Source organism: Dermacentor albipictus, chromosome 3 (genome assembly GCF_038994185.2).
Source record: "Dermacentor albipictus isolate Rhodes 1998 colony chromosome 3, USDA_Dalb.pri_finalv2, whole genome shotgun sequence".
NCBI lineage: Eukaryota > Metazoa > Arthropoda > Arachnida > Ixodida > Ixodidae > Dermacentor > Dermacentor albipictus.
The window spans coordinates 154908118-154921417 of NC_091823.1; the positions used below are offsets into that span (position 1 = coordinate 154908118).

A 13300-nucleotide genomic window follows, 5' to 3' on the forward strand; every position below is an offset into this window, starting at 1 on the left:
GTGGTAAGCTCCCAGTAAGTATTTGCTAATGCCTCCCGTATGCATTCCATCCCATTTTTATTTTTCTGTAACTGTCCATATTATGGTAAGGGTCCCCTCTGAGTTATCGGCTTAGATAACCGTACTCCTGCGCCGACTCTAGGGGCTAGGGGCGATCATGAATTCTTCTTTCCTAGATAGGCTATTGAATCTCCGCTGGGCCTTCTGCATATTGATCTTCAAACTTATTCTTACATTTCTGTGGTTAAGATCCTCTATGATTTGTTGCAATTTATCAACACTGTTGCTGAACAGCACAATGTCATTTTCAGGCAAGAAGTTCTCATATTCGCCGCTGTCCTTTCCTCCTAAGCCTCCCTAGTCTAATGGTTTGAATAAATTTTTTCGAAGCATGCAGTCATTTAGCATTGCAGAGATTCTGCCTTTGCCTGAGCCGTTTTTCGGCAGGCAACGTTCTACTTTTGTTGTAGAGAATCAACGTAGCTGTGGAATCTTTGAAGACTGCCAAGATATGCACGTATCCCTCCTGTACTTCTTGATTACGTAAGGCGTCCATGACTGCTGGCGTCTCTACTAATGCAAATGCATTTTCGTATTCTATGAAGGCCACGGAATGAGCTTGATCATACTCCGCAGATTTCTCAATTACCTGATTGATGATAATAATATCATACATTGTACAGTATCTCTTCCTGAAGGCAGCCTGTTCTCATGGTTGATTGAAGTCAAATGATGCCGTGATCGTATTGGACATTAGCTTGGTGAATATATTGTACAATAATGCAAGCAAACCTATGGGCCTATATCTTGTCAATTTCTCATGGTCTCCATTCTTATGTGCTAGCATAATGTTGGCGTTGTTCAAGTTCTCTGGGGCATTTGAAGGCATGAGGCACTGAATATATTGGGCGGCAAGCTATTCAAGCCCAGTATCTCCTCCATATTTGTTGTTAAGTAGCTGTGATGCTAAAAATATATGGCTGTATATTACACGAAAAAGAAACAGGGCCTTGTAAAAAAATCTTCTCAATTTTATAAGCAGAGAAATCGTAATTTGAATACTGTTCTAATAAGCATAGTATGCATATATGCTTATGGGTTCTCTTCCGCTGTCCCCGTCTTTATTTGCGGTCAGTATGATATGCAGTAAACATCAACTAGGCCAAACTGAAGTTCTTCTGTATGCTAATAACCTTAGCATGTTTTACAAGGCTAGTAACATGGAGATCCCGCGACATATTTTCATGGAAAATTGCGTCGACGCTAATTATTGATGGTACCAATTTACTTTTATCATAACCAAGCATAAATAAAGATAAGTAGTATCTAAAGATAAGTACCTCGCTCTTCGGCCAGCATGAACAATCTTACTTTTTTTTTAGTCATTGGTAACCAGCATGGCAAAGTACAGAATGTAATTTTGCAACGTTTTGTTGGCACGTGTAGAAATATCGTTAATTTTAACTTGCTAAAGAACAAGCTAGCATCATCTGCTAAATAATGAATGCAGCGCGATCATCAATTCCAATTTCGTCAATAATGTTTATCTAAAAAAGTGAAGTACCAACTATGCTGCTCGAGAAAGGTGCTAAATTTCATATCTGAACGCACGTTTTGCTTTACAACTTGTCGCCAGATGTGTTCAAGATATGACAATACAAATCTTAGGAAACAAACCTCACAGATCAGAATGCTGCAGTTTTTTTCCAGAGAATTGCGTGCTTAATACTATAAAGCGATCTCGATATGGTCTTTGAGCACACCGACCGTATAAAACTAGGCTCCAAACGAGTCTGCCATAATTTATTTTTCAGTTAACAATGCTGGTTCAGTTGATTAACATTTAGTGAAGGCATGCATTTGAAGCGGGAACACTTTGATTTCATTCACGAACATATATTGCAATCTTTTATTAGCCATTTTGTGCGCTATTAAAAGATCAAAAGAATAGAGATAGGCCTACTATTTGAATGCATATTCTCGTCGTCACCTATAAATAATACATCTTTTGCTACTTCAAGTTTTCGTGGAGAAACACAGGGTCACATCTCTTCCTTGATAGAAATACCGTTGAACAAATTGAACACATATATTCCTTTCAAACTCATTTTCATAATATCACCTTTATTTGCAAATATGATTGAAGACAGAGTTCTTGTACATCATATAAATTCGCACACGCTAAAAACATAGTCAGTAAGTGTAATGTTGGACGAGTGTTCACAGCACTAAATAAGCTGGCTCGAACATTTAAGTTCTTGATTGCTTAGAGCGGACAAAGTCGTAAAAACAAATATTGCTGTGTTATGCAACTACGAAAGTTGGCACATTGTGAAAAAGTTATTTGTCATATTCATTCGACCTGAGAAAAAAAAATACAAGTGGACCGGTCAAGAGAAACATGAACAAACAGCTAAGAGAATACCAAAAACACTTGCACCATATAAACCATCGACGTAATCCACCATCACATGTGTTCTGCCGTACGTGTGCAGCGCCGTACAAATTTTAAGCAGGCTCAGATGCAGGTTGACATGTACGTAATGTGAACCATGCTTGCTTTGAGAGAATCGACATTATGATTAGTGAAGACATTAGACAGTGAAGAGAAAATCATAGTACGACGTGTCGCAAGTTGATACAGATTGCAGGTTTCCTGTTTTTGTTGTCGTGATGCCCCCTCACAAGCAATTTTTGGACTCTGCGGCCTTTGGTAGCAGTTCACGTATCTACACTGCACTATCTTCGGTTTCTGCCTCAAAATATGTCGAGATATTTCTTTCTGAAAACTAGATTTACTACGTAAGGAATGCATTAAAAAACTACTTTACTACCTCACTTCCATACTACTATGGAAAAGATATAAAGTGCGGCATATAGAATGTGAAGTGCACGGGGAAGAGAATGCGTCAGTTTGCCTTCAATTATTATGATTTACAAAATTAGAAAAAACAAAACAATTTACAATAACAAAAAAAATTGGTTTATGCAGGGAACGCAAGAAAAGTAACTGCTGATCACAATATATGCATGATTTAGAGGAGGCACCAGAAACACACATGCGTTCTGTACATGTACGTTTATGTTTAGTTGTGCTAGTGATTTCGCTAACGTGTGTAGAAATGAGTATCAATAAAATCTTCTAGTAAAGGCAGTTGCTACTTCAAGGCCTGTGTGGTGTGCCCTCTATTCAGTTTTCAAGTCCTCCCTCTTCAAACCAGAAGGTGTAAAAAAAAAAAAAACTTAACCTGGACTGGCAGGCTGGCAGCAGTGCTGTTGAATATCGTCATACCACATAGAGCGGATAAGGCCCGAAGAAATTCACTGCTACAGGTTGTAACCATGTCCCACAGAGAAGCAGCATATACTGGCCGGTCATAGAGAGTGAGCACTCCTTTACCATCCTTTGCATCGTAGGGGATTTGGTGATGGATTCAGCGATGGTCTTCGGGGGGGGGGGGGGCATTGAACAAGGCCAGCGCATAGCTGCTCTTAAACTCCCCGCTCCAAGCAGTACAGATTTATTTCGCTGGTACGTTTCGGTCCGTTTGACGAAAGAGGCGCGTCACTACAACGTTTGTGGTTAAGAGTCATTCGGCGGGCGGATGGTCAGTGCTTCGTCCATTCCGTTCATTTGTGGTGATCATTGCTGGTGTAGTTTAGCTGCAGGTGACGCCGAAGCTGCAGCCCCTAGAAGATGTGTTCTTCTCGGTTCTCGTGCATGGTACAAGAACCATCCTTCAAGCGGAATTCGGTGTTTCTGAACCTGGCCGTATCAGCCAACCGGTGGAACTCTGCGGCATTCTCGAACTCTGCGTTCGCGAAGAGGTCATCGTGGAGTACATTCGGCACTCGTTAATTTTGAACAATCTTTTGGTTGACGTTGTGGCCGTTCGTAGGGACACCGGCGGAGTCGGGGCTCTGGGGACAATGCTCGAGTTTGCCTGCTGGTGCTATAAATAGTTCTGCTCAGTGTTTACTGGGATAGCTCCGTTTGGCAATCCGGCTACCAGGAGGGGTTTGCTGCATGGGATGAATCGTTTCGCGCACCGCCACCTGTTAGTCACAATTTATAAAGAGCCGCAGTGTTACATCGGTAAAATAGCGAGCTTTACAAGATGACGCGATGACGCGTCCGCTTTCCAAATTTTTTGTCACTAGTAAATACATGCGACACCGCATGTCTGGGCATCATGCGTGCCGTGTAATAGACGCAAAAGCAAATAAGCAAACTACCGGGCACGAAAGAATGTCATTAAAAATTACAATGTTAACAGGACAGGTACCTTGTATGAAGAAGTTGCCAGCATGCAGTAGCATGTTGCCATCAAGCCAGATATTGATGGACAATAAATTTTAAAATTATGTGCATATTCAAAGAAACACGTGAAGTGATGATTTTTAAAGCTGTGCAGGTCAACCGACTAATTGCTGACACAAATGTGTTCTTTTCTTTCTAAGTGTAATATGGCTCCATTAGGTCGTGTTCTGAATGTTTTCTTGCTGAGTATGGGTGCATTAAAACAAAAGACTTGGATCTGGTTTGCAGGAACCACAGTGTATAAGATAATGTGCGGAACTCTATTTATTCATTAAAAACCAATGCTTCCTTGTCCAGGTAATAACGTAACTACCAACTACCCTACGCCTGTTGAGCAGAATTTCGTAGACCATGCTAACTGGCACAAGTACTATACGGCCTAGCATGCTTCTTGCCACATAGGGACAGCTTCTCCGGTATTGACAACTGAGGACACTAGTCAGCGAGCTAGAGTGGTGCCGCGAAAGCAACAGATATCATGTCCAGCCTCGTAGCAGCGCACACTGTTTCCTCGTGTACGGTTACGGTGAACAGCCGAGTACGTGGCGGTGCTCGGTTCAGCCCCATTGGAGCTACCACGGCTTTGATTCGCAAATGTGCGCGGGCGCAGGGATGTTTGGAAGCATGGATCTGTATCGTCTGCTACATTGTTCGCGCGTGTGAAGCCTACACTACGCCCAATGAACTTGGCTTGCGCGAGCATTTAAGAGGCGCGGTTAACCTTGAGTTAGCGCGTCACATATTAAAGGACAGATGATGCCCCACTCGAGGCAAATGGACAGCACCACCTCCACCAAACGTTTCCCTTTCGAGGGAAAAGGAAGCACATGGTTTTCTTTCGTAACTTGCTGCAGGTAACGAAAGCTACCCTTTTTTGCGCCAGATAAGTTTACTGCCAGCGGTTAAGTCGTTTATTGGCAGTATGACTTCCGCCCTTCTACATGTGGTAAACAAGAATAAACACAACCCGGCAAGTACCGAGGCAGAACTGAAATCGGGAACGAGGAGTATCGGGCCCTCTGTCTGGTTTTCTCGCGTCCATTTTAAAATTTGGAGGTGTGGTACACAAACACAAGGCTAAGCTTCCCACGATGGCGATATGCTGCTGAAAGCGAAGCTTGTAGTGGAACCTCCAAAGTACAGGCTTACCGAACCGAAAATATGTTGCACGCAACACGAAGCCACGATTCCAAGCATCACAGCGTCTGTGCAGGTTTTCCTTGATGGGTGACCACGCTGCATATTGTATAATATACAACAATACACAAATAGTTGCATATTGTATATCACCAAGGATTTCTAAGCACCAATCTCAGCTTTCTTTGTTTTACCTTTTTTATAGAGACTTCGCCAATATTGCCACATGACCAACTATCAAATAAAATTGTATAATTACCAAATATTGTCTATAACCTCCCAGCTCAATTCCCCCTGTGAGTTATTGTGTCCCCCGTTGCCCCGTCTAATGTCAATATGCCCTAATAATAAATAAATAAGAAAATGACTTGTGTCACACGCTATTTATTACCGGTGTAGCCTTATAATCCGGCAACCGAACCGCTACCAACATCCTGAAACGCTCATTATAATTTAAGTTTTCTACACAAAGTACACATCTCGCAAATGATAATACGTGACCATCCTGACAATGCGCGCCGTAACGCACACCACCAGATTTGACGGATAAGCAACCAACGGCTTGAAATTTCGTGTTGCTGTAGCTTACGCAAACAATTTTCTTTATTATAACCATTGAGCGAGCTTTTTTGTCATGTGGAGTGGAGTACTAGAACATAACCCACGTGATACCGGACTGCTCTTTATACGCCCATCAAAGACAGCAGAAGCTATTGAAACTACGAGATCAGGCACATCGTTCATTGTCCTTTCGGACAATAATTTAATGGTTGCGAAAGAACGGCTTTCAGAGCATCGATACACTTTGATAGAAGTACGAACATGTGATAGAAATAGGAAGACGAATTTCCTGCACCGATTCGACTTTGTGGTTAAAATTTTGCGTGGATGCTCTTTTTTTTTGCTTTTGCATGTGTGAATGGTCGCACCTTCTAAGATATATATTCAAGCGAAGCTTGTATTGCTTCACTCATGTCGGCGTGGATGTTGCCGTACAAAAAACTCAAGCCAAGCGAAGATAAAAATTGCTTGGCGGGCTGCGGAGTTGAACCTCCGGCCCCCGGGTCGCGAGACGACCACTCCAACCGATTCAGCAAATGTTGGTTGATCCTACTCGCCCTTCAAAGCTGGGTTTTATATGTATGAAGAAGTAGCAGAAGCGCAAGGCGCGAGCCGCTCACTGGTGTTCCCTTCTTCCGTAAGAGGGAACCGCTATGATCGCGTGTTTGCTCGCCTCGCGCCCGCCAGTTCCCGACAGTTCAAGTCCGGCACTCCGATGGGCAGGCCGCGTTTGGTTGTTTCTGCCGAAGAGCAGGCTGCGTTGAAGAAACAGCGGCGGGAGAGGGCCACGCGTCATGCGTTCTGCCGAAGAACAAGCAGTGTTTAATCAACGCCGCCGCACACAGTCTCGCGGAGAGGGTCATCGTTGACGTGCCGACCTGGCTGTGAGGAAGCACGAAGCCGAGGCGTTCCGACAACAAAGAGCCGCGCATCCCGAGCTTCGCTTGCACCCCTCTTCACAATAGTTGACGGGCGGTAAATTTTTTATTATCATTTAAGTAAAAAATAAAAGTAAAATTAGTTGACAAAGGCGCACTATTCCAGCCTCTTCAGTTGAACTCCATTTTCCGCTATGAACGCAGCACGAAATTTCTAAATGTATGTTACCATTGCCTCAACATGTTCCTGCTCCGCTGAACTGTGGGGCGCCCCATATCCACAGCCCCATTTCGCTGCATCCTTACGTTCTAACCATTCATGTCTGCGGTCCGCAAAATTGTGAGTGTTTCTGTGTAATTCGTGAAAGAAGGGCACCTTCCTCTCACTTACACAATATTTGTGCCGTACATTATGCAGGTGGCCTATCCTGGCGGAAACGTCAAGTGTACTGCTTGCTTCCCCTCCCATTACCCACCAGGCGGGCATGATGTTCACCATGTTGGCTGCGCTGGCCGGCATCACCTGTGTCTTGGTGCCGACCATGATGACGCCTGCACTAGCTGTAGACACCATCGAGAAATACAAGGTTCTATATTTTTATGCCTCGTTTATAATGCGGTACCATTTTAGGTGGCCCTCACACATTTTGAATGTATCTGCCTGACAAAAAATGGTGGGCGGAAGCTGAATGCAGTGTAATAAGAAATAAGTCTGCTGATCCCAAGGCAGATCAATGTATCGCATTGTCTCAAAGTGCCATCTTTCACGTGCGAATGATGTGAGCAACTGGCACGGGACACAGCCAACAAACAACTTTGGCGTTAATTCACAGAAAACTGAGAAGCGTATTCAGCGTAGGCGATCGCAGAGCAGAGTGCGCAAAATAGCAAAGGTTCTAGCCCACCCACAATGCACGCGCGCGTGACTACCGAAGCGTTAAAATGCAGTTCTTTTTTCATCAGAGACCATCAAATGTCCCACGAGCGAAAAAGACGGTGCCCGTACAAGCAAAACAGCGCTAAATTCATATTACATTCCCTGCGACGTCCCGTCGCTTGAGCACCTCGACGAAGCACAGCAGGCGAAAGCGTAAAACTGCTGCTGTGCCATTTGGTGTTCAAGGGGAGAGGCCATAAACACGACGCAAGGTCACCCTCGCTCTCGGAAACCTGTCTTATCCGTGCGTCCCTTCATCGCACAATATCCAGCCTGCGTTCTAATTTCGCCTCGGTATTTGTTATAAAGGAATTATTGGCGGCGAGGTGTTACGGAGTCGCCCTCTATCGGAAGCGCCTCGCTGGCGTAGTATGAGGGATCACGTGGCGCGCTCCTCATAGGTTTTGCTGTCAGGGCTCACTGAAAACACCACGCGCGAGCTCTCCCGGACATTTCTGTAAGTACTTTCGAAACAAGAGAAGTTTCTTACTGTCTAAATAATAATCTTGGGCAAACTGAAAGCACACAATCGTTTACAGCCGCTATCTCTTTACCGAATACGTACAGTGAACGCCACTGCGCGGGGTCGCCGCGATGGAGTCTCCCGAACCGGCTTCTTGCGTGAAAGGTAGATAAACGCTGAGAGCAAACCATGTGAAATATGTTCTTATAGTGTTTGTATAACTAAATGGAGCGTAACAGAACCAAGCCCCAAAGCAGCGGTCGCGCAGATTCGCAGCGACCGACTGCGCGTCTGCATGCTTGTCCGCGCACTGTTTCGCTTTCTCCGCGTGCGCGTTTTCGCACCGTGTCATGAGCTTTAGGCCGCAGAATATGAGCATGTGACAGTATACCAGCAACCATTGTTCCGTGGGCGCTATCAGAGCTGTTCAAAAATAATTTCATTGTAGAGACTTCGACGCCTACGGGGACTGTGATGTGCCATCACGACGATTCAATCTTTTTTTTTCTTCTAAATTCTTTGACCTTTCGATACTATTTCTCGAGTTGCGTCGCACTGTATGTTTATCGGCGTTCTCAGCGTGCAATTTCCCGCTGCTCCTTTTTTGTAATCCGGTGCATTAATTCATAACATAAACATGACCATATGCCATGCTTTCTTTAAATGTGCTTCTTACCGCTGCCTTTCCACTCCACTGAACTTGCCAGTATCTATAATATCGACAAGTTCATAGACCAAACCGTTATGACATTAGTCGGGCAGCGGAATCGGGCGTGCATCTCAGTGCGTGTTTTCAGAACATCGCAGACCGGGCGCCGTAGCAGAAATCTTCATCGCGTCTGTGCTTGCTGCATACCCGAGTTGTAGCCGATGACTGCCGGTTTTATGTTTCGCGAGCCATGCTTCACGCAGCTTCTTGTCCTGCGGGTACGTGTGAATAAGGCTGGCACCGGCCTCCGTTACGTGCGTCAGGCCCTGCGGCACCGAGCAGTAGCCTACCATGTCGCGCGCCTTCAAAAGCAGCCACTACCTATTGTAGTGCTTTCAAGCGTTGTAAAGGAGACACTCGAAGCGGGTAAATTTCGCCACTAAATGAAAACCGCAGCGTACGAGGGAATTTATACTCGTTTTCAGCTCGCTTCGGCCCACCCGAAGCAGCCGTCGCGGCCGCTATGTCCACGTGATCCCTCCTAGCACGTCACGCCGACGGTGGCGCCAGCTTTTCCAGTGGTGGAGCTCGAGGCCAATAGTATGAAAAGAGAATAAATTGAAAAGCAAGAATGTTGGTTGTAGTGAGTTTCGGACCTACGACCCCCCTGGTCAGAAGCCGAATGTCTCACCCTTGGCCTAAGCCAGCGCCTCGAACACTGCATGCCTGTGGACTCTGTTTAATGTCATCAGGCTATTCGGACCACAAATTCCACTGCCAAGCCCGGCTTAACAAAAGCAGAGACGTCAAAATCAGCGCGGCTTACTCGAGAGCATCCCCATAACATTTTATGTGAGTAGGGCGAGGTAGCATGACGTCACGGATCAGATTGCACCGGCCTTGCGTTACCCGGGGAGCGTTGGCCAAGCGTGCCAACGTGCTCCTACGCCCACGAGGAGTTCTTAACTCAAATGACCGCTAAGCGGCATTCAATTATGTACGAATGCTTTCTTATTCACTACTAATAAGTGCTTAGGCATCCCCGTTTTTTTTTGTACAGGAGACCACGTTTTTATGTGTAAAAATATAATCAAGTTCCTTGGCACTTGCCATTCACTTTCGCCAAGATGACTTTTTCACAAGCTGGTCCATTTTATGTACGTACGTACATCCGAGAACCTCAGGATCTGCCTTCCATTATGGTAAGATGATAAAGAGTGCAAAATTGCAGGTGATGAATATGCTCGGAACAGAGAATCATAGCTAATGTACCATTTAAGGGGCATACAATAGCATCATATCCTCAGGATTCTCCCACTACATAGCGCGCTTGAATATGGCCTTATCATTACTTGAGAGAAATTTCTTTTTCATATTTGTTATTATAGGCACGCCAATTGTACTATCATTGAAACATACGGGGAAATTGTGACGGCGAAAACCTTATCGCACAACAATCGTCTGGTGACCGGTGTCAGTACTCGTACTTGGTAGTCTCCTATGCAGTATACGCAAGCAATATGCCGTATTGGGAAACTAATCGTAAAGAAACTGTAATATGCATGTTATATCCTGTAGGACAACCTGCACTCGCGTTCAGTTAGAAATTTCTGCATGATCACTTTCCTGCCAGTTGCGAAAGCGGGCACTTTGCACAGGCAGTCTAAGTCGAAATCTAAACGACGCGAAGGAAGGCAGAAGCAAGAACAAAACAAGCAAAGCGCTCACCTTCAGCTCATATTTAATGCCTACTGCAGGTGTAAAATAGACAGGAAGGGGCGAGCACAAGCCAAAGGGAGTCTTAACAACGTTATTACCTGTCGTTGCTTATAAAGAGCCACAGCTGCGCTGCACAGCGAACCCCAATCTGGCAATCCGAGGACAGCGAATCAAGAGGAGATGCCGCTGAGGAGTCCTTCGGTTAGGATCTCCTCCTGGGCAGGTGATGCGTTCACGCATCATCTAGGAGGCCAACGCCTCCTAGATAGCACAATTGCGGTGCACTTCAATCCATGACGTCATGCTAGCTTGCCCGACTGCCATAGAATCTAATGGGGACGCTCTTCAGCAGTCTGCGGTGATCTTTTAGTCACCGTTTTCGTACCCCCGGGCTTGGAAGCGGAAATTTCTGTTCAAGCAGCCCGATGTCATGAAGCAGAGTGCACTGGCCTGATATCTTCGAGGCGCTGCTTTAGCCGAGTGGGCTAGACAGCCAGCTTCTAAGCTTGGAGTCCTGGTTCAAAACTCGCTACAGGTAACGTATTTCCTTTCGGCTTTATTCTGTTTTCTTACACATTATTTCTTTACAACTATTACCGAGGCGAAGTCCGAAGGCAGGGGAGACCTCGCGTGGGCATGGAACGCCTGGTTCCAGATGGGGACGCATGAGTGGAAAGCGCTGCGACGTTCGCAACGGCAGACCGACAGCCGCCGCCTGCGTCCAGTGGAGAAGATATGGCTGGCATGCCACATGTGAAGCCCCGCTCTGGCGAGAAGCTGCAGCCAATGAGAGTGGGGAGAGCGCAACGTCACGATGACATTGTAGCTAAGTCAGCCGCGCACCTCAATAAAACAAAAAAGAAAGAAAATGCGCTGCAGAAACACGTTGCCATGGAGGGTCATAACAAACCTTGCGGTAAAGTTAAGCATATTTTATTGCAACAATCCTGGCACGCCACACTGTGCGCGTGACCTCATTTTTAATGAAAGTCGATGGTACCACAAGGTAATAGAACGTGAATCGCTCATATATTTTCAATTTCTTCAAGCGCATTCCAACGAAATGAAGAGGAATGTAGTAACACTGGATGCAGGCGGAGCTTCACCGAACCGGAGCCGCCGCCGCGCCTCTGCTGCCGTCGCTCCCATGTGTCCCCGCCGGCGGTGCAGCAGCAGTTCGCAAGCGGTGACCAGGGTGGCGCGCCGGTCAGGTTTCCGATCATGTGTCTCCCGCTGAGGACAGGCTTCGAGAGTGAGGCTGGCGGTGCGTCGCAGAGAAGCCCTCTCCCATCACGCAACACTTGACAGCAATGTCTGCTTTCGCTAGGCTATGCCCCATCGCTGCGCGCACTTAACGCGGCGTCGCCGCAAACGGAAATTTAGATGCCGTTTCGCTGCTACAGACGCCGACTGTTTCAAACAGTGCACCAAGATACTTAGCATCAAAACGTGTACCTGTTTGACGAAAAGATTGCGCTTGTATGTTTGATAGCTCTACAATGTTCTTTGCATATTTTGCTAGTATGGCTGTATCACTCAGATATCGAGAACATCCGCAATCTTTGCAATGAATTGCGAGTCTTGCCGTCGGTGCAATTATTCAAATATTCGCGCAGTTGCGCACCCGGTGCGTAAAGCAGCGACCAGTTTATATAATGTATGACCAGCCACATGACATAGGGCTGTCAGAGAAAGGATCGTTGGTACAGGCGCCACAATTTTTCTGGTGTTTCTCAATGCAAAAGGAGACCTCTCTCCTGTATCAGTTCAAAAATGTGCACATATTCCTCAACTGATATAGCGCGCAGAAAAGCATTCGCACACCACCGTGGCCCACCGCTCTCTTGAGCGTGTGGAACACGTTCACTTACTGAAGTACAGCCGTGGGCATTGTTCCTCTTTCTTGATGTGCTTGCGCAATTATTCTCTCTTAGTAGCGCTTCCACATGGCTTCCGAGGAACGACTCTGTAGGTGCTACTTCTAGCAGACTCTTGACGAGTGTCGTAATCGTGTTTCCCCCTATGCTGGCACGAATAGACATGGGCGTTTCGCAGCACTGCCATCGCGATGCCTCTCCTAACGACCTTCGAATAGGACGGCAAAATTGTCCGACAGTGTTCTTTGACTGCCGATCGTAGCCCTAGTAGGTGTGGTGCCACCCCATCCTTATGAAACGGTCCAGGAAGTGGAGCTACTCAGCGACAGGTGACTCGGCTGGGAAGCCTGAGGCACGAAAGTTTTGTTTATAAATGGTGTCAGAGTATTTCGTCTACTGGTGTGTCAGCGCCGGGCAAGATGGCGAAAAAATCATGTAAATGGCAGACGTTAGGGCTTCCCACGGCGGTGAGATTACAGGCCAATTCCATGCTAAGGCATGCCAAAGAGAAAACACTCAGCACGAGCGCGAGGCTTGACACTAAGCACACCCCTCTTTTTGAAGCTTACAGCCGTTCGGCACAGTTCTGACTGGTGTTTGAGAAGTCTGTTGCCTGACTGTAGGATTAGTGTTGCGCGACTACCTGCCTAATGTAACAGGGAGAACACCGTCAAATATAACGAACCGAACAACGCCGTTTCCGAGGCACGCAGTGTCACCAGACCGGGAGCTTAACACATGCGCACTCTCACAGCTCG

The 13300-nt window shown here is 46.2% G+C and overlaps 1 protein-coding gene across 1 annotated transcript in view; it reads left to right on the forward strand.

Moving 5' to 3' along the window:
- LOC135920583 (luciferin 4-monooxygenase-like) overlaps positions 1–13300 on the forward strand; it is a 124108-nt gene that overhangs the window by 76908 nt on the left and 33900 nt on the right. Inside the window, exon 3 of the mRNA XM_070536525.1 lies at positions 7316–7484. Coding sequence (XP_070392626.1) covers positions 7316–7484 — 169 coding nt within the window. The remainder of the gene's footprint in view (positions 1–7315; positions 7485–13300) is intronic.